The sequence below is a fragment of the Capra hircus genome, chromosome 11 (genome assembly GCF_001704415.2).
Source record: "Capra hircus breed San Clemente chromosome 11, ASM170441v1, whole genome shotgun sequence".
Lineage (NCBI taxonomy): Eukaryota > Metazoa > Chordata > Mammalia > Artiodactyla > Bovidae > Capra > Capra hircus.
In genome coordinates, this window is record NC_030818.1 from 13,607,711 (window position 1) to 13,629,962 (window position 22,252).

General features: G+C 49.0%; 1 protein-coding gene across 1 annotated transcript in view; it reads left to right on the plus strand.

Annotated features, from left to right (window-relative positions):
- Positions 1-20,264, plus strand: part of ADD2 (adducin 2) — a 122,704-nt gene extending 102,440 nt beyond the window's left edge. Inside the window, exons 13-16 of the mRNA XM_018055081.1 lie at positions 626-715; positions 2,707-2,854; positions 4,802-4,927; positions 13,791-20,264. Of these exons, the coding sequence (XP_017910570.1) occupies positions 626-715; positions 2,707-2,854; positions 4,802-4,927; positions 13,791-14,098 (672 nt within the window). The 3' untranslated portion in view covers positions 14,099-20,264. The remainder of the gene's footprint in view (positions 1-625; positions 716-2,706; positions 2,855-4,801; positions 4,928-13,790) is intronic.

Sequence of the window (22,252 nt, forward strand, 5' to 3'; positions counted from 1 at the left end):
TCATGTCCGACTCTCTGCGACCCCACAGATGGCAGCCCACCAGTCTCCCCGTCCCTGGGATTGTCCAATGAGGCCCCCAAATTGAATTTTTACAAATTTTATGCTGTTTCCCTTTGGCTCATTTTCAAAATTGCAAAATCCTTTATATTTATTTCTCTACCTTGGCTTTGTAGTTCACTCACTTATTTTCTTCATGTTACTTTAAATACCTAAGTTGGAACAGAACCACCTCCAATAGGTCAGGCATGCTCTCGGAGCAGCGTCTCAATGTGTGCGCCTCTGAAATGCAGATTTCTGGCTTACCCTCAACCCTCCTCCCACGGGTTTGAGATTTAACGTGTAGGAGGTGTCCCCCTTCCCCCGAAATCTGTAGTTTAAACCAATTCCTCAGGGACTTTATAGGAATATTGAAAATTGAGAATCCCCCTCAAGGATCTACCATGCGTCGTTTCACTCTTCATCTCTTACAATGACCTTCTTAGAGTTCATGAGAATCTGATGTTTAACTACTCATTCCCTGGACGTGATGTGTTACTGTGTTATGTTCACACCACACTGGGCGGCCTATTAAGTACGCCTTGCTTCTGGACCGCTAGCTCACTGTCCCCCCCGCCTTTCCACACAGATTCGAGAACAAAACCGACAGGATGTGAAGTCGGCAGGGCCCCAGTCCCAGCTGCTGGCGAGCGTCATCGCAGAGAAGAGCCGAAGCCCGGTACAGCAGATGCTGCCCCCGCCTGCAGGGGAAGCCAGTTTGCCTTCTGGGTCTGCAGTGCCTGGGGCTGGGCGGCAGGACCCCTGAGCCCACATATGCCCACCTTTCCCTGTGCTCTTGGGCGCGGGTGCTCTTGCTGCAAAATGGATGCTGTGAGGACTGAGGACAGTGTCTTATCGCCCGCTGTGGGCGCCGGGAGGGCCGGGAGAGGGGGCGGGGAGCAGCCCAATCCGCCCACCCGCCGGAGTGATACGGAGTGATATGGCTTCCCTGGTTCCCCTGTGGAACTCCCGTCTGCCCTCTGCCAGTGCTCCGCAGGGTGGGCTCGCAGGAGCAGTGGCTGGCCGCTCCCAGCGGCTCTACAGCTGCCTGCTCCAAATGGTTCTGTCCTCTGTGCTTGAATATGGCATTATCAGGCCACACCTCTGAGAGGATGCCCATGTGCTCTCAGAGGGCAGACATGTATATAAGGACGGGTGCTCTGCAGGAGGGGGAGGGCCAGTGAGTTGCCTGCAAAACCCACATGGAGTTAGAAAATACAAAGTTGTTTCCATGCTTGAGATAGAACAGTGTTTGTGTAGTGCTTAGCAAAAGGGGTAAAGGTCAGAGTTCTGGCTTGTGTTGGAAATCATTGCTGCTCATTGCAAAGTCACAGTGGCATCTTCCTTAGCAGTAAGGGCCGGGGCCGCATGTGTGGAGGATTCAGGGACCATTCCTCTCTGCAGAGCAAACTGATGTCATGATTGCAGATGGGGCTGCAACTCACAAGATGGGTGCCCATTGGCAAGGGAAGTGTGAAGGTCATGCCATCCCTTCCGCCCCACCCCAGCTCAACCAAGAGAAGGGACATCAAATGTGCTACAGGGTCAAGGATAGACATACCTGCCCATAATATTGGGGGGAGGTGAGAATTCAATACAACGAGCAAAATTATTAAAAGCGCTGCCATTTATACCGAGTGTTCTCCTTGGAGTCCCTCTTCTTGGGATCTTGGTGTTGGACTCTCTTGTGAACCCCATAATTGATAGGCCCAGTGCTGCCCTTCTTTTGGTAGGAGCCCAGGGTCCATCATCAGAATACCTGATGGGCCAGAAACAGATGGCCTGGAGTGCGTGATGTGGGCCAGTTGCTCTTGCTCACCTCCCTTGGGCTTCACTTTCTTTGGCTCTTCAGCTCCAGAGCACTGTATCCTCAACGGCCAAGAGGAGGATGCTGAGTTAGGATAAAGGGATAAAGGGCTTTGGGATCTGAATATCAGTCCCTGTCCTGGGCGAGAGGGGTCAAAGGATTCCCGGAGCTCACACAAGACCCAGTGGTGAGCTCTCCAGAGCCAGGAGCTCCCCAGAGGTGTTGAAACACAGTGATTTTGCCAGTGTCCCTGTGGGGACCTGCAAAGCAGGCAGGTTGAAGATCCAAGATTCAAGACCTTGACTTCCTTGAATTTATGACTGTGTGCACAACAGAACTAACAGTTTGGACTGAGAATGCTGGAGTCACTGTGTGTTTTTTGCATATGACTTACTGCTGTGTGCTGTGTGGCTTGTCCTGCTGCTGGGGGAGGAGGGGTGGTGGGTGGGGAGTGGCTGGCTTGAAGCTGGTTGAGCCAATGCTTTGCTTGCTGGGTTTTGGTTGGCTGACTGTGGGCCGCTGACTGTATTTGCATAGTGACAGCTTGCAAGTGTCCACAGGAGAGATTGCAATAAAGGTGCATCTTCCTTCTCCTTGGGAGCATCCTTTGATTTTATTTCCAGGGCAGAGGGAGGTACCCCTGCATTCATCCAGGCAGTTGCAGAGAATCCAGGTCTTGGGGTGAGATAGCCATGGGAAGGAGTGAGCAACCCCACCCCAAGGCCCTGAGCTATTCCCAAGGAGCTGCTTGCCACGCTGTCCCTAGCAAGACCATGGGCAGCCACATGAGTCTGAAAGGAAGCTGGGGCCTGGGCCCCAAGCACGGCGTTCAGAGGGCAACACGCTCTGTGGTTAACTTTCAGTCCACAGACAGCCAGCTGATGTCCCAGGGCCAGGCGGATGCCAAAGACGAATCTGAGGAGACGGCACCCAACCCCTTCAGCCAACTCACGGACCAGGAGCTGGAGGAGTACAAGAAGGAGGTGGAGAGGAAGAAGCTAGAACTGGAGGGTAAATAACCCTGGTGGGGGGCCAGTGCTTCAGGACCCGCCGGAGGGAGGGGAGAGCTTGGGGCACCAGGGAGACAGCAGAGAAACTGAGGCCATCACTACCCTCTGCTACCCACCCCCAAGCAGCCGGACCCACTCCTTCCTGCCCACCAGAGCCCCAGGGCTCCATCCAGGCTTCTTTGCTTTGTTTTCAATCTTCATTTGCTTCTCTGTGCCTCTTCTCTCCTATGTCTTCCATTTGACCTTCTTGCCTCATCACCAAACAATATTCTTAGGAGCATAATACTGTTATCCCCAATAATGCCCCTCATGGCTCCTACCTGGCAGTGGTTACATGGTGCTCCCATGATCCCATTGACGCTCTCACCTGGGAAGAAGGAGTTAATCCATGTGGTGCTTACTTAGAGTAGCACCATATAAATATGGCCTAGGTCAGTAAGCACCAGACAAATGTTAGTTATAATAATATGATCATTATTATAGTGATCACTGTTGTTGATGGATCTATCTGGTTTTGGTATAAACCTGGAAATCAGAACTGTCAGCAGCCAAGGCCTTTACATCAGAATCTCAGTCAAGCCCATCTCTCCATGCTGACTCTTGAGAGCTTGTTCATGCCTTTGTCCCTTCCTGGCAGAGTTTCCCTTCTTGGCTACCTTATTCAATATAGTCTACACTTCAGGCTCTGCGGCAAACTTCTCTCCACCTAGGAAGCCCTCTCTCTTCCCCTCATGAGCTGTCCCTTCTCTTTGCTCTAGATGCACTTGGGGTCTGCGACACAGGACTTAGCTCTTGATTTCGTCCACCAGACAAGATGATGCTGAAAGCTCAGCTTCTGTCTGCACCAGTTGCAGAATCAAATCTCAGAGACAGAGTTTTGGGTGAAGTTGATAGGAATAGCTTTACTGTTTTGCCAGGCCAAGGGGGCAATGGTGGGCTAATGCCGTCACAACCATGTGTTCTAACTTAGGGAAGATAGTGAGAAATTTAGTATTAATTGTCCAAAGAGGGCGTGATCAGCTCATGGACATTCTTTGGGTGGGTTGGTGGTGTGGTAAGTTGGAGTCAGCATCGTTAGCCTTCAGTTCCAACTGATCTGGGGTCTGCATGCTTGTGGGCAGCATGTCATTATTAATCATTATCTTCTTCCACTTGGAGGGCATTTCAGTATCTGCAAAATAGCTCAAAGATATGGTTGTGTGCATCCTCTGATGGGCCTTGCCCCAAGGCTGCTCTTGCTGTTTGTTTCTCCCTTGTCTCACCTCCTGTCCCTTTGATAATTAACAACAGCTTGAATCTCCCCATTGGAACTCAGGGAAGATCATGGAGGTTGAATGAAGGTAGCTTTCTATAATCAAAGAGATGAGGGACAGAGAGGCCTTGTGCCCAGGAGTCCCACAGGCCCCTGCATGGTATCAAAGGCTTTTATTCCCTCAGGGAAGGACCTTTTTCCACGTCCTCCCTCCCCACCCAAAGTCAGCCATCTTCCTGGGCACAAAGGCACTAGAAGAACCCTTGCCAGCTTGCTTGGAGTTCTCACGTGCCAGTCAAAGAAGTAGATAGAAAAATACAGTGCTTTTTGTCTCTAGAGATTGTTTGGACTGAACATGTAAATTACATAAATAGTATGTGAGCTGCATACAAATGTTGGGCGGGAATTCCCCTGCAGTCTTGCATCCACATCAGGGGTAATATAATCCATCCAAGGATGTGATTTGATAGAGGAAACAGACCTAGACTCTGACTCCTCCCATTTGCCTCGCCCAGAGTGTAGCAGACATTTAAAAAAGTGTGTGGGCAGGGGTGGGGGTGGGGGGGATGGGGAAGCAGCTAATTCCAGTTAGGGGAAATGAGGACCAAGTAGAAGAAAGCATTGCCTCAAAGCACTCTGTCTGCCCATCTCTCTTCTGCCTGACCTCTGTCCTGAGTTGGTTTTCTGTGTTTTCAGGAGAGAAGGAGCCTGCCCCAGAGGAACCTGGCTCCCCTGTGAAGTCTGCACCTGCTTCTCCAGCTCAGAGCCCAGCCAAGTCCGAGCCGAAGAGCCCCGTGGGCTCTCCTTCCAAATCTGTGGATGGTAAGTTGAGCTGAAGTGCTCGCTGGCAGGGAGGAGGCACAGACCCAGAAAGGGGTCTGCATGGAATTGTGCACTGCAGCGCCCCTGCCTTTTGACACATGCTGCCCTCCTACCAGAAACTCCTTTCCCTCTGCTATTTCTAGGGATCCTGAAATAGAGGTTGCCAGTTTTAAGCTTGTTCCATTCACAGGCTGTGACAATACACCTTGCGGGTATAGCCCAGTCTAAGCAATGCTGAGTACGTTAATGACTGGCCAATAGCCTCCTCGTCTTCAACTCAGGCCAGACTGCTGGTGGGCCTTTCTAGATGCAGCAGCCCAGCGCTTAGACTCTACTGTGCACAGGGATCACCTAGGTATCTGGTTAAAGTGAAGATTAAAATGTTAAAATTAAGATGCAGTAAGTCTGGGGTGGGACCTGAGACCCTACATGTCCAGCAAGCTCCCAGGTAAGGCTGATGATGTCCTTGTCAACCTTGACTGTGCATTACAGTTCCTGACACCTGCCAAGGTCCTACCCCGGTGATTCTGAGTTCAGTGGTCTAGGAGTAGGGGTGGAGGAGTGCAGCCTAAAGTAAGATCTCTCTCCAGGTGAGTCTAATACATAGCCCAGGTTGAAAACCACATCATTAGATGCTAGTTTATAGAACAGAGCTCTAGGCCCAACTCAACTGGTAACTAATAAGAACTCAACTGCTGATTTTAGAAGATCAGTCTTCATGCCTCAGTTTCCTTGACTCTCAAATGGGGCTACTAATATTACTATTTTTCCTTTTGAAGTTTCTTTTATATATAAGGGAAGGTATAGATAAAAACATACTTGGAAAGAGTAAAAGCATGATTTAAATATAAGATCCAATTGTGGTTATGATTAATAATATAGGTTTGGTAGATAATAATAATAATATCATCCTAACCCTAACCCTAAAAACCCAAAGGAGAAAAGGAAAGATATACCCATTTGAAGGCAGAGTTCCAAAGAATATCAAGGAGAGATAAGAAAGCCTTCCTCCGTGATCAATGCAAAGAAATAGAAGAAAACAATAGAATGGGAAAGACTGGAGATCTCTTCAAGAAAATTAGAGATACCAAGGAAACATTTCACGTAAAGATGGGCTCAATAAAGGACAGAAATGGTAGGGACCTAACAGAAGCAGAAGATATTAAGAAGAGGTGGCAAGAATACACAGAAAGACTGTACAAAAAAGATCCTCACAACCCAGATAATCACGATGGTGTGATCACTCAACTAGAGCCAGACATCCTGGAATGTGAAGTCAAATGGGCCTTAGGAAGCATCACTACCAACAAAGCTAGTGGAGGTGATGGAGTTGCAGTTGAGCTATTTCAAATCCTGAAAGATGATGCTGTGAAAGTGCTGCACTCAATATGCCAGCAAATTTGGAAAACTCAGCAGTGGCCACAGGACTGGAAAAGGTCAGTTTTCATTCCAATCCTAAAGAAAGACCGTGCCAAAGAATGTTCAAACTACTGCACAACTGCACTCATCTCACACGCTAGTAAAGTAATGCTTAAAATTCTCCAAGCCAGGCTTCAGCAATATGTGAACCGTGAACTTCCAGATGTTCAAGCCGGATTTAGAAAAGGCAGAGGAACCAGAAATCAAATTCCAACATCCGCTGGATCATGGAAAAAGCAAGAGAGTTCCAGAAAAACATCTATTTCTCTTTGATTGACTATGCCAAAGCCTTTGACTGTGTGGATCACAATAAACTGTGGAAAATTCTGAAAGAGATGGGAATACCAGACCACCTGACCTGCCTCTTGAGAAATTTGTATGCAGGTCAGGAAGCAACAGTTAGAACTGTACATGGAACAACAGACTGGTTCCAAATAGGAAAAGGAGTACGTCAAGGCTGCATATTGTCACCCTGCTTATTTACCTTATATGCAGAGTACATCATGAGAAATGCTGGGCTGGAGGAAGAACAGGCTGGAATCAAGAATGCTGGGAGAAATATCAATAACCTCAGATATACAGATGACACCACCCTTATGGCAGAAAGTGAAGAAGAACTAAAGAGCCTCTTGATGAAAGTGAAAGAGGAGAGTGAAAAAGTTTACTTAAAGCTCAACATTCAGAAACTAAGATCATGGCATCTGGTCCCATCCCTTCATGGCAAATAGATGGGGAAACAGTGGAAACAGTGGCTGATTTTATTTTTCTGGGCTCCAAAATCACTGCAGATGGTGATTGCAGCCATGAAATTAAAAGACACTTACTCCTTGGAAGGAAAGTTATGACAAACCTAGACAGCATATGGAAAAGCAGAGACATTACTTTGTCAACAAAGTTCCGTCTAGTCAAGGCTATGGTTTTTTCCTGTGGTTATGTATGGATGTGAGAGTTGGACTATAAAGAAAGCTGAGTGCAGAATTGATGCTTTTGAACTGTGGTGTTGGAGAAGACTCTTGAGGGTCCCTTGGACTGCAAGGAGACCCAACCGGTCCATTCTAAAGGAAATCAGTCCTGAATTTTCATTGGAAGGACTGATGCTGAAGCTGAAACTCCTATACTTTGGCCACCTGATGCAAAGAGCTGATTCATTTGAAAAGACCCTGATGCTGGAAAAGATTGAGGGCAGGAGGAGAAGGGGACGACAGAGGATGAGATGGTTGGATGGCATCACTGACTCAATGGACATGAGTTTGGATGAACTCCGGGAGTTAGCAATGGACAGGGAGGCCTGGTGTGCTGCGATTCATGGGGTCTCAAAAAGTCAGACACGACTGAGCGACTGAACTGAACTGAATAATATCGTACACACCTCCCAGATCATGAAAGTGGCTTTAATGAGCTACTGGAATCACTGTGGGGAATGAATGCTCCTCTCCTGGGTTCCCCGGGGCCCTCACTAGGGAGGGCTGGACCCCATGCAGATGGTACCAGCTGGGTGGCCTGATGGACCCTTCCGCTTCCTGGGTAGAATGGCCAGACATGTGGATGCTGCTTGCATACCACAATCCTGAGCTCCTTCTGTAAGTGAGTTGCTGCCTTGACTGTAGGCCTAGCACTGCCAGAGGAAACCCATCTGCTTGGGGCCAGAGCCTGGGTGGATGTCCCGTGACTGTGTCCATCTGTCTCATCACAGTGTTGTCGGTCTGTCTGCACAGCGTTTTCCTTCCTCTTCCCATTTGTGCCTTCATCAAAGGAGTTTCCTCTGATTCTGAATACCTGTCTCTGTCAGAAGTACAGAGATGCTGTTTACTAACTTACTCCAACACTCGCAATGTGGGGAGGGAGGAGTATTTCAAAGGAAATAGATTTCTCCTCAATTTTTAATTTGCAGTTTACAGCCTTGCCTTTGGGAGGTTTCCTGACTGTAAATGCCATGACCAATTCCACATGTGCTGTGCATGGCCTAGGCTTCCTCTAAGAGAGATGCACTCATGCACACTCTTGTATTCATGCAGGGCACACCTCCCAGAAGCAGCAATCCCCCACAGTGAATGCACTGTGGGACCAGCTGCTGGGTGCTCCCCGCTGGCAGTTCCTGTCGCCTCAGGAGCACATCTGCAGCCCATTCCTAATGCATGGGCCCATCTAAGGAGCCCATGGTGTCTTCTAGGGCTGGAGGCCACAGCCTGAATGACTTTGGGGCACAACTGCCAGATCTGGATGCAGAGAGCACCCAGCCTGACTGCTGTCTGCAGCATCCCTGCAGCCAACTGCAGGAAGGTGATACCACTGAGAAGAGGCTTCCATTTCAGCTCTTGGGAGCCTCTTAGAGCACTCTCTGCTGTCCAGTGGGACAGAGGGCAGGAGGAGGAGGATGTAAGGGGTGGGATCACTGCTTTCCCACTGGCTGAATTCCTGCTTTTCTCTGACCCAAATCTGTGCTCCATGGAGAGGCACACCCCAGTTGAGTTGTTAGAAAAGAGACTTCCTGAAATAGACAGAGTTGGGGAATGTGGACCTCTTTGGAGCCGACCTCATGTGATGAGGCCCAGTTGGAGCTGTCTAGGGTGACTGTTGTGAGGCGGGGCTGGGTGGCTTGGCCATGCTGCCCGATGTCTTGCCCAGCTCCTCAGGGCTAACACTCCAAGTAGCATCTGCACTTTCACATGTAGTTCACCTGTTGGGTCAAGAATGGCTTTTTCTCCATCTGTCACCATACTCTCAAATCCTCTTTTGCTAAATCACCTCACCATCACTCTTCCTCTGTCTCCTTGGCTCCTACCACCCAGCCTCTCTGAAAGAGGCTTTCAAGTCCTCCTCCTTCACCTCTGCCATCTCTCTCATCACCTTCTCTTTGACCAGCTCCTGACTGTCCCTGCCCTTGAAAACTCCATCCCCCCAGGAGCACTGGCTATTCCCGCAAAGAAATAGCCCTGCATTTGACTTTAGAAGATCAGCCCTGTCACTGACTAGTTTAGCCATCTCAAATAAGGTGCTTAAAAACACTAAAGAATAGGGAACTAACATGAATGCTTGTCTTTCCTAATTCACAGCATCGTTATCAGGATAAAAGGAGCTCCTAAATATAAAAGGATCCAGTACTGTGTTTTCATAAATGAGCTCTCACTGTGTACTGTGTTCCCAGGGTTGTGAGAGATACTATACTGCTTGCTGTTTTAAGTCACTAAGTTTTGGGGTGGTTTGTTATGTAGCAGTAGATAATTATTAAATCATAGCACTTAATGAGAACCGGTTTATGGAAATTAGTTCTTCTGTGGGTTGACTAGGCTCAGCGGGATGGTTCTTATGCTCCACTGATGTCAGCTGGAGCTGCAGTCATCTGGGTGCCTGACTGAACTAGAATTTCCAAGATAATGCACTCACATGTCAGGTGCCTTGGTAGGAGTGGCTGGAAGGCTGGACTCAGCTGGGACAGTGGAATGTCTGGGCCTCTTTGTCTGTCTGTCTCTGTCTCTCTCCACATGATTGTAGGTACTCTTCATGTGGCTTCTCCATCTATGTTCCCATCAAGGTTGTTGACTTTATACATGGTGCCTCAGGGCTCCCCAAACAGAAGCTAGCAGAAGCTGCTAGGCTTTCTTAATTATTTAGCCTAAGGCTGGTTAGAAAGCACTTCCTTTAATGGCATTTCCTCTAGTGGCACTTCCTCTGCATTCTGTTGCTTCCTCCAAGTCACAGGGCCATCCCATACTCAGTGTGGGAGGGGGCCACACTCAAGTGTAAAATTAATATATTGGTAGTAGGTTTAGAAAAGGGCAAGATCATTGTCAAATGTCGAGAGAGGCTTGAACCAGACCATGGGGAGATATATGCTTCGACTGGCAGACAAGAGTAGAGTGAGCTTTCCAGGGAGTGGGCATTTCTGGGAGGGGGCACTGGAGGACTGAGAGACAAGTGTTTGGATGCTGAGGGAAAGTGACAAATCCACTCTGAGAGGTAAGTACCCAAACAAGCTTGGCATCTCCTTCCCAAAGCACCTCTCTTCCTCCTCCAGCCTCTGCAAGCCTTTCAGCTCTTTCCAGCCCATGAGGGTGTAGATATTGTCCCTGACTGCTAAGCGCAGTCTTTCTCTGAAAGAGAAAGGGCACTCTCCCTACTCCCTTTCCTCTTCCTTCTGCTTCCTGACCATCATCCTTGGATAGACACCCCCATTTTCTAGCCTCTCTTTCATTCCACCCACTCCCACATCTGACTCCTACTCCCAGAGCTCCAAGTGCCCCATCTAGGAGAGAAAGCCAGTGATTTTCCTTAGGGGATGTGAGAAGGTGAGTTTCCATCTGCTTCTAGTTGCTGGGCCTCTTCCCAGCCTGGCCTTCAAATAGCTGAAGACCCATCAAGTTCTAATCTTACTTGTTTTGGGCTTTTAGCAGAGGAGGGATCTGGACTCTCAGAGCTGGTCCTTGATGCTTTTCTTACTGGGGCCCAATAAGTATTTCTAGAGCCCTGTCCTGCTTCCCCTTCTCTTGGCCAGCCACACCCTTCCGTGTTTTTGGTTTCTTCCAGTTGAGGGAATGATGACCTTAATTTGGAACCTGACTTCTCCAAGGCCTATTGCCTCCCAGCCCCACTTTGTGTTTCTGCTGCTCCCCGAACAATTCATCATTAGAAAGCTCTGTATACTGCCAGCGTGAGAGATGCTGGCAGTATACTCAGCATGGTCTCATTTTCTGGATGGGGAAGAAGAACCTGGGTGTATACCTCTAAAGCAAGACATGGCAGAAGCTGTGGCTGTGGATGAGGCTGCTGGGGTGGGCATGGGTGAATGGTGCTGTTGGAGTAAGGATGCCTGTTACCACCAGGACAGGAAGAGGCACATGGACAGAAAGGGGGAGCCCGCTAATCCGCAGTTGTGTTCATGGAGCTAGAAAACAGGTAACAAAGTCATCGGAGAGGGGAGACTTGAGAAATATGACCTCATCGGTCACCTAAGTGAGGGGCCATGAAAGGAACAAAGAAAGTCCGGGAGATTGAGAGTGGGGACAGGGGAGGAGGTTCAGAAGGTAAAGGCCAGCACACAGGCTGCTTTTTGTTTACATGGTTGGCTCAGGCTGTGACAAGTAAGAAAGATGACAATGTGCGGTGTTGGCTTGGTTGGAAAAAACCGTTCACGTGTTCATTTGTTTGCTGATGCATTCAACCATTCATGGGTTCCACAGTCACTTTTTGAGTACCTCCTATGAGCTAGTTACATAAATAATTAAACACAATCTTTTCTAATTTATTTCAGTTTTGAGGGAGGGGATAGACATTTAAAAAAAGTGATTGTTTTATATTGCTATGATGGGAATTTGTATAGTAGGGGCCAAAAGGAGTGACACATTCTACCTGGAAGCAAGGATGGGATCAGGAAAGAGTTCAAGGGGAGGGTAAGACTCAAGCTGATTCATTGCGTGGGTGAAGGTTGGGGACATGGAGAAGATAGAGAAGGGTGGTCCAGGCAGAGGGAAACAGGCTGTGATGGCAGAGAGGGGTCCAGGGACAGAGGGTTATGAGGCCAAAAGCAGATGAGGAGAGGAGAGGAGAGCGGTCGGGGGAAGGTTGTGTCTGGACTGCTTTCCTGTGTTTCAGAGAATGGCCAGTGATCACCACGGGCATGCATAGTGGGGGAGCAGACCGTAAGGGCCATAGGAGTCAAGGGCTTTAGAGGGCGTGGTAGGTGGATGATGGCGGGATGCGGGCCAGACAGTAGGAAGACGGGAGCCAGAGCCAAGGCCCTCAGCACTAAGAGAGGACAGTCCTCAGGAGTCATTGGAGAAGACCTTGGTTTGCCCAGAGGGTTAAACTAGCCCATTCTAACTGTTCCCAAATTTAACGCCCTCTTCCATGTAACCAGATATTTCTTCAGTCTTTACCCTGTTAAGAACCCTAGCCCTTTCCCAAGATGTCTGTTTTGTCCCACTCTGTAAATGACCAGCCCCACCTTCCCTAACTATCCCTCCCAGTTACACACATGCACACTCACGTGCACATTCACACACACACTCATACACATGAACATGTACACATGTGTGTTCAACACATGCACGCTCACCCATGTGTGCAATCACACACGCACACTTGTGTGCAATCACATGTGCCTACCATGTGCACATTCACACACTTAGATACACATGCTCACTCATATGTGCATACTCACACATGCACACACATGCACTTTCACACATATACAAGCACTCGTGTGCACTTATATATAGACACATGCACACACATGCATAATGCACACACACTTGCACACTCACAGAAGTGCAGACACACACATGCATACTAACACCCAGTCACAGTCACAAATGTGCACTCATGCACACACTGATACATACAGGTGTGCACTCACACACATGCATGTGCACACTGACACAGATACACATGTTCACTCACACGTACATATGCACACACGTGTATATTCATACATGCACACTCATGCACACACAAGTACTCATGTGTACTCACCGACACATGTGCACACATGCATAATGCACATGCACACGTGCACTCTCACACACACTTGCACACTTACAGAAGTGTACATGCACACACATGCACACACATGCACATCAACATCCAGTCACCATCACACATGTGCACTCGTGCACACATACATGCACTCTCACACACAGATAACACTCACACGTCTCAGTTTCACACAGTGTAAAGAGCACTAGGCTGGGACAGCAGGAGGCTGAAGTCTGTCCCCTTTTACTATTTCACTCAAATTCCCATCGGTAAAATGGGGAGGAGCGAGATGATCCTCACATTCCCTTCTTCTTTTCCAAGTCTACAGTTATAGTTTTCCTTCCTCCCTCCCCGTCCATGCGTTTCAGAACTTGAGTGGGAAGGAGGGTGGGGTGAGAGTGGGAAGGGGGAGGAGGGGCAGTTGGAGGGTTCTGTTTCTGGCCTTGAACAGGTGGCAGTCTGTAGGGTCTGGGCCACTCAGGGAACCCCAGCCTCGCTCTGCCTGCCCCTGCTCTGCCTACTGGGAAGATACTGCCCATTTTTTAAAGTTCCTCACTGGTGTGGGAAATGAAATGGGTATGAAAGCATGTCGTTTTCATATTTTTACTGGTGAAACTGAACCAGTGACAATTCTTAGACACCTCCCCTGAACTGTCCAGCCTCTCTGTTGCCCGTGTCTTTTCCTCATTCTGTCCATACCAAGGAAAGCTCCCACCTGGGCCCTTGCTGAGTTGCTGCCACATTTGGACATCATGACCCATTTACATTTGTAGACAAGAACCCAGAGCCTCTAGCCCACCAAAGGCCTGTTCTCTACTGTCTGGGAGAGAGCCCTCCCCTGACAACGCGGGCCTGCCACTCCCACGGCTCTAGATTTCCCATATAGAATTGCCTGGAAATGGTTCTGTAGCCCCAGACAGAAGCTCTGGTCTGAATGAAATCTAATGGGTCATGTGTTTGGATCTTTTTCTAGAAGAGGCTAAGCTGACGGAAACAAGCAAAGACACCACAGAGCCGGTCGTGACGCAGCCGGAAGGAGTGGTGGTCAACGGGAGAGAGGACGGGCAGACGGTGGAGGACACCCTCAGCAAAGGCCTCAGCCAGATGACCACCAGCGCTGACACGGATGTCGACACCTCCAAGGACAAAACCGAGTCTGTCACCAGTGGCCCCATGTCCCCAGAGGGCTCACCTTCCAAGTCTCCCTCGAAGAAGAAGAAGAAATTCCGCACCCCATCCTTCCTGAAGAAGAGCAAAAAGAAGGAGAAAGTGGAGTCCTGATCCGCAGTCCCCTGCGGCTCCCGTTTGTGTCTCCCCTACCCCTGCCCCGCCTTCTCCCGTCTCTGACCCTGGAAGCATGGGGCCGAGGAGGGGTCGAATAGGCCCTGGGTCACACTCCGATGGGAAACTTAGAGATTGTCCCCCCCAGCCCCTCATTGTCCCTCTGCCCCACAGAAATCAGGTGACTTTCCCAAGGTCACTCAGCTAGTTCAAGGCAGAGCTCTCACTAGAATTCACGTCTCCTGGCTCGCGGTCCTGTGCTCCTTCCAGACACAACACTGCCTAGTTGTGGGCCACGCTCACAAGGATGCTGCCCCTGATCTGAGCCCAGGGCAAGGGGCCAAAGCCGGCCGCCAGCTCCCACCAACCAGGACCCATTCAGACAGGCTGAGGCTTCCCTGAGCAAGGTCCTTGTCCTTGCGGGAACCCAGTCTCTTGCTGATGGAGCTATCACTATATTTAGAAATCTCTCTTCTCTTTCCTGTAGGGTAATGGCCCTGCTGCTCACAGTACCCAGACAAATGGACCTGTCCCCTCCACCAGAAGTTAATCCCTGTTCCCAAGGGCTGATGGCTTAGCTTGTGCTTCCCCAACCACTAACCTTGAGCTTTCTTCATGGAACCTCTGGAATGATGGCCGGAACAGTTGTAAGAGTGGGCAGGCATGAGGGCAGCCAGGTCAACCCCAAAGCAGGGGATGGTTTGATCAATATAAGAAGCCAGGGACTTAACACATTCGAATTGTGCATCTCAGGCGCTTGAAAACTAAAACCAAATTTAGCTTAGAAAAACACTCATCTCATGCTCAGGGCTGAAATTTGCGGAAATTTTGATCCTCTGTTAGCTTTGGGTTGTACCAGGAGGATCGGGACAGTGTGGATATATGACGCCTTTCAAGCATTCCTGACACTTGAGCAACACTGCTTGTCTGGTTTGCCTCCTGTCCAACATTAGGGGTCCCCTGACTTTCCCTCAAACCTAGAAACCCTGGCTCATAGCCTGGAACTGGCATCTTACCCTTGGCCCCTTAACCTTGGCTCCTCTGGTTTATGGGTCCAGCAGAGGAGAATGAGGTGAACTCTTCAGAATTAATCCTCTTGGATCAGCTTTCAGAGAAAGGCTTGGGTGTCCCTGGCCTTTTTACTCTCTGTCCATCCATCCTAGGGCCTGTAAGAGCCACAGCTGTTTTTTAAATGCCATCACTATCTTTTCATACCTTTCTGTGGGACACTGATCTATGAGCATTGTTGGCTCCTAAAAACTAGACAATCCATTCTCTTTTAAGCACAGTGTCTTCAAAGAATATTTTCCCTTTCTGTCCTGAATATTGTCAAAGTATTTTTGAAAGTTCTTAATCATAGTTTTCTGCTTTTGAGCACTTCCTACACACACACACACACTCACACACATACACACACACCATGTAGGCTTCACATACACTATATCCTTTAACTCTTGAGACAGTACTGTGATGTGGGTCAGATTATTCCCATTTTATGGGTATGAAAACTGAGCCCCCCCCAAAATAATTGACTTGTTCCAGTGACTTGGCTAGAAAGATTCAGAGCCTGGATTGAATCCAGGTCTGTCAGAGTCAGAACCTTTGCACTTAGCAGCTGTGATGATCAGAAAACTTTAATTCCCAAGAGTGGTTATTTTGGTCCAGGACTGTTTTGTTTCTGCAACTGGTTGTCCACTGCATAAGTGAAGGTGGAAGACCACCCACCTTTTCCCCCATCAGTGCAAAGTGAGTTCCTGGTGATTGCGGGCTGTGACTGGGCCAGTGTGGACTTCTGACAAAGGAGAGGCCAGAGCCTTCTGGTTGCAGCCAGGAGTACCATCCATAGTTGGTAAGGATGGGGTGAAGAAATGAAACTGACACATTACTAAAGAAAGCCCTATACGGGTGTCCCTAGAGCAGATTCCTAACTGCTGCCCAGACTCCTCTCTCTGTTTTGCTTCTGAGTCAAGTCTTGTGATGGATGACCCAGGTCAGTAAAGTCTGTGATGTGGGAAATGCCTTTCAAAGCCAATCCTTTGATGCCTTTTAAAGAAAACTATTTCGCAGCCATCCATTCATCCTGATATTTGTTAAGGATCCACTCAGTGGTGGGCACTCTGCTGACATTAAAAGAAAACAATCGTTGCGACTAGAATAGTCAGTGGCAGGTGGTGTTAAGAGCAAGGTAGGATGGAAACAGCCACTGGTGCCGCTTTCTGTGTTTGAGTGACTAGCTCAGAAATAATCTTGACTGACTCTTTGCTTTCAACAAATTTTCTCTATTCTCTTTACAACAGGGAGGCCTCATTTAGATGAACGTGCCTTGCAGGAGTTTATGCCATGGGGCCACCTCATACCCATCCATCTGTTCTTTCTTCATGTGTTCAAAAACCATGCATGAGCTTGGGTCATGGGCCAGGCCTGAGGACTGTCCCTACCCAGAGGAGGTCTCCAAGTCTAGGAGGCGTGTTACGGAATAGGCAAGAATGTAGAGGTGGCATAAGGAGGCATCAATTTACTATCTTCCAGGCCAGAGAAACCTTCCTGCAAGGAGTGATGCTTGAGTTAGGTTTTCAGAACAAAGAGAAATTTTCCAGGAGGACAAGAGGACAAGCAGGACATTGGGATCACTGAAGTGTGTGTGTGTAAAGGCCTAGAAGTTTGGAGCGCCAGGTGCATCCATGGAGTGATTCAGTGTTGCTGGGATGGGCAGTGTGAGGTGGGTGGTGGGCTTCACTTTGCGGGTGGGCAGGGTGGATTGTAAAGAAACTGGTAGAAGGTGTGGAGGAGCTAGACTTCCTCATGTATGGCATCTGGAGCCGCTGAGGGCTGTGGTCATGGTAGATCAAGAGAAGGCTGCATTTTAGAAAAATTCCTTTGGTAGCTGAGTAGAGAATGGAGTGCAGGGGAGGGGACAGTGCTGGAGGAATGGGAGGCTCCATGAGGAGGCCTTTGTGAAACAGCAGCACCAAAACAGGTGCCTCTACCTTTATAGCAAACAGTGAGCCTGCAGTGCAGAATTCATTCCCGTGGAATTCTCTGGAGAAGGCATCTGATGAGAGCTCTACAGTGAGGAGAAGGGATCGTCAAAGAGCTAATGCTCACTGCAGTTTGGGGTTCTGTTTTGTCTCGAGCTAGAGTTGCTAGGAGAGCCGTTGAGTCCCCCAGTCCTCCCCTTGCATGTGTAGGAAATGCCTGGTGGGACTCAGAGGCCGTGCTCTGAGTGCTACAGAAGCAGGCGTGGGGTCCAAACAAGACCACAGGCTCGTAGGGTGAGGAGAAGGGACATGTTCTTTGGCTCTGAATAAAAGTTTGGCTGAATACTTTGACCAGTTATCTGTCTGGAGAAAATGTACATATGGGAAGCTCAGAATTGTTAGGCCATAGGATAGTTTCCAGGAAAGTGTAGGTAGACCATGGAAAAGGATGAGAAAGTGTAGACAAGCAAGCTGTGGTCTGGATGCTGAACTGGGGAGTGGAGCAGTTTCTGAGCCTGTTTCCTTGGGAAGACGGGCAGGTGTGGGAGTGAGGAGGCAGAGGGAGAGATGCTTATAGAGAAGCAAGCTTGGCGCCAGTGGCTCTCTGTGCACGGGCTGGTACCCAGCAGTGATGTGTGAGAGCGTGCACAAACTTTCCCAAAACTTTGCAAAAGTGCTGCCGAGAGACCAGCTCAGATCTGTGCTCCATAAGAGCCTCCAGACATGACCCAAGTCACCATCCGACTTTGGCCAGGTTATACAGATAAAAGTAACCTCCTTCAACACACCTGCAAAGAAGATGGGGTTCTTCTTCTGTAGACAGATGAATTTTTTTAAAAGGACTTGGTGGGAGGGAGCTGGATAAGAAACCTGGTCCAGTAGGAATCCCCCTGGGGAGCATCACCCTTATACCACTGATTGCCCATGGAGCTCAGTCTCTGCCCCCTGCCCAGTGGGTGTGTCAGTCACTCCTGAATGGGGCAAGATACTCACGCATGTTGCTCGGGGCTGTCATCACAGAGGGCTTCTACCGTCAACACGGGGAGAAATGCCATGAGGCCACTTCTCCGGTTGCTGTGGGTTGGAGAGAACCATTCACCCAACAGCACAGTTCACTTCTGAAAGCCTAGAAGATGGAAAGGAAGGGTGGATTTTTCCACGGAGGTAGGCAGAGGGTCGGATAGACACATAGCCTACCCTTGGCCTCTGTGCCATCTTTTGCATGAGTATAAATTTTATGCTGTAGCTCCAGGCAGGAGTATGCAGTTTTTGTCTGTTGAACAAATGAAAAAAGTTACTGCCTTTCCCCAGGATACTCGCGTGGGTCAGCGGCAACCCTCGAGGTGGCTGTACTTGGCAGTTATCTCTCTCTGAATGCAGAGGAAGCAGGTCCTTTTACGTCTTCTCTACCACATGAGCTCAAGCCTAAGATGATAACATTCAAAGAGTCTGAGAAGGAATGAAGGAGGGGACAAAATCTGTGCTCTCCACCTCCTCAGAAAGGACACGGATCCTCACCGTTCAAAACCTGAAGGGACGTTATGTCACCACAGCTCCACATCTGTTCTGAGAGGGGCGCTTTCGAGTGTCAGGGGCCTGAACTGACTGATGAGATGTGCTCGTTGGTTGTTTGTCTGTGGGCAGGCCCACTGGCGCAGAAATACGGAAAAAACGTGCCTAGCACACGGTAGAGTGATGGGCTGCAGACTCCCTAAGCGTGGGCGTCACCTCCTTTTTACCAGAACTGAGTGCACGGGTAGAGGCCTGTTACCCGTGCACACCGATCCCCCTTCAGCCTCCCACCGTGAGAGGCCACCTTACACAGGACTCGGCATGAGGGTTTCAGGCAGGGTGTCCTTTCGACCTGAGAAAGCACCTTGCATTATTTTCGTGTAGACAGGCTTCGCCTTTCAGAAATGATGAGAAAGAATCTTCGGTTAGGGTTTTCTTAGAAGTGTAGAAGTTGTGGTTTGTGTTGGTTTGTACTTAGGTGGTATGAAGTTTTGCCAAACTGATATTTGGTGACCTTTGCCTTCAAGATTGCCCCCAAAGTTGAGTCATCACTATGAGACATTGGGGCCTGAAGACAGAGGAGGAGTGCTCACCGTTACTGCCGTGAGGAGGGACTTGGGCGCAGCGGGCATAGGGAAGCACCAGTGGCTGCCTCCAGATAGTCAGCCCCCGACATTTCTCACCCACTGTTCCCAAGCAGCAGTGATGGGTACACCCCGCCTCTCTTAGCAATGTGAAGAAAATGTTTTGAGGCCTTCAGGGGGTTGGTAGGAGAATAGCAAGAAAAGCCCTAACCTCTTTTCCCCAGAATCTTGTATAATTCTGAGACATGCAAAGGCCAGATCTTCTCTTTGATAGTGAACCAGAAGGAGGATGATAAGTGGACCAAGGACAGGGGCTGCATTACGTACATCAAAGCATTCATAAAATGGGAATGTATTTTGGGGACCCCAACCCCTTCATTTCAACTCTACCCCATGCCTATCAGTCCTACTTTGTGGGTGATTGATCTCCACAGGCTGCTCCACCTTTAAACTTCTGTAAACTACGCTACACCACTGAGTCCCAGCCCTCTCCTGGTGGGGGGAGAAGGGGTGCAGAACTAGTCCTGAGCCTGGCTGGCCTGGCAGGGCGCAGGGGGCCTGGTGGAGCGCAGTGTTCTCTAAAGCTGTGGATGGTTTTGGTGATACGTCTGTGTCTGACAATCGTCTTCCCCTTGTACATACCTGGTCTGTGTTTAGCTTTGCCTAGTATTGTGAGGTTTCAAATAGGGGTTCCATGTAAATACTCTTTCTGCTACTGAAATGCCAGCCCCCGGATTGTGCATCTTCCCCACAAAGGGTTTTGCCTTTACGCTAACACTTTTTGAGCCACTGGTGTGCAGATTGACTAGTTTCTTGGGCTTTTATTTTGCAATTTTATATATATAAACACACATATATAATATAATATATATATATTTATGGGTTGGTTTTGTACAGTTTTCTGTTTGAATCTCTGAGCACCAAAGCTGCCCTTGGATTTTCAAGAGAACTTTCCAAAGCCACTTGCTGAGCCCCCGCTGCTTTGGTGTTTGTGGTGCCGGGCGATATCTCTGCCCATGGATTTCTGTATGTATGTGCTGTTTTCTCACCTGCAGATATTACCCTAGTAAATCTACCATGCTTGGCTTCCCAGTGTGTGACCCCTCTCTGTCGGCTACCCAGTTTTTCTGGCTCTGTGGGGCTCAGAAGCCAGAGGGATGCTCCCTACATGGGAACTTTTATCCCAGAGACCTCTTGCGTGGAAAGCTGGATGTATGAATCATTGAGTCCTGACTGGGGAGGGAGGTGATAAAATGCTACAGTCTTCTGAGAAGGGAAAGGCCGTATGGATTTGTGAACGTCTCCGTGGAGGACAGTCCATTCAGATGGATTGGATGGGAGGGAGTTGCAGAAACAAACCTGTGGGTGGGCCCCACAGGGAAGCAGGGAACAAATCCACAGGCTGGAACACAAAGAGGTTCTGGAATCAGAGGACAATGGGGGTGGGGGGAAGCTAAGATGTTACCTTGAAGGGTGAAAGGGGAACAGAGACACTAGGGGAGAAAGAAGAGGAGGGAAGAACTGCTTTGCCCCTCCCAGCTCATCTTTACTCAAATAAGGGGCCCGGTGTTTGTTCAAGGTCCACACACATTAGTCAGGCTCTGTTTAAGCAACTTATAGCACCTCATTTAATCCCCATAAACTAAGAGCACGATCCTATTAATATTACCCATTACACAGATGAGGAAACAGCCTCAGAAATAAGGAAATTGTCTTGGGCCATGGGTAAATATGTAAAGCTCAAATGCAAACCAAGTTCTAGGTAACCAAGTTCTTCCCCCCTGCTCACTACCCAGTGTCCTGAGCAAAGAGACCTCCGCAGAGACAGACTCGATCACCACTCCCAGGCCCACTGTTTCCACAAGGCAGCTTATTTTCGTATCCAGGTGTCCCCAAAGTCCCCATGGGCTTCCCCCAGGAGCTGAGGCTCTCCCCTGGCCCAAAGCCATGAGCGCCTCCTCCTCTTCCTAAATTTCCACTGTGGTGACTAAAGGCATCCAAGCATGGGGGCCGAGTGCCCTCCACCAGCTAGAAACGCTGAGGATTTTCTTCAAATATCAACAACCTCAACCTCAGATATGCAGATGATGCCACTCTAATGGTAGAAAACGAAGAGGAACTAATTATGAGAGTGAAAATGCTGACTTAAAACTCAACATTCAAAAAATTAAGATCCAGCATCCGGTCCCATCACTTCATGGCAAATAGGGAAAAAGTGAAAGCAGGGACAGATTTTATTTCCCTGGGCTCCAAAATCACTGCGGATGGTGACTCCAACCATGAAATGAAAACACACTTGCTCCTTTGAAGGAAAGCTGTAACAAACCTAAACAGCATATCAAAAAGCAGAGACATCACTTTGCCAACAAAGAGCCATACAGTCAAAGCTATAGTTTTTCCAGTAGTCATGTATGGATGTGAGAGTCGGCCCATAAAGAAGGCTGAAGGTCAAAGAATTGATGCTTTCAAATTGTGGTACTGCAGAAGACTCTTGAGAGTCCCTTGGCCTGCAAGGAGATCGAACCAGTCAATCCTAAAGGCTATCAACCCTGAATATTCACTGGAAGGACTGATGCAGAAGTTCCAAGACTCTGGCCACTTGATGCTAAAAGCCAGCTCGCTGGAAAAGACCCTGATGCTGGGAAAGATAGAGGGCAAAAGGAGAAGGGGGCGGCAGAGGGTGAGATGGTTGGATGGCATCACCAACTCAATCGACATGAATTTCAGTGGACTCTGGGAGGTAGTGGAAGACAGAGGAACCTGTCATGCTGCAGTCCATGCGACTGGAAAGAGACACGACTTAGCGACTGAACAAGAAATAAAGTGCAAGAAGGAAGATTTAAGGTTAACCAACCATGTGTGAAAGGTGAGCCGGCCTGCTGAGGAGAGGGAAGAAACCCACAGTGGAAGCCAGATAACAGATAGCAGTGAGGGATGCCCAGGACACAGGAGGAGGAGATGTGGCCGGGGGCAGGGGATGGGGGACGGGGGATCTGGCCTCAAGGCAGAGAGCCAGGTCCAGGGTTCACACGGCTGGAACCCTGTTTGCAAGGTCTCAGTAACGAGGGGAAGAAGAGACG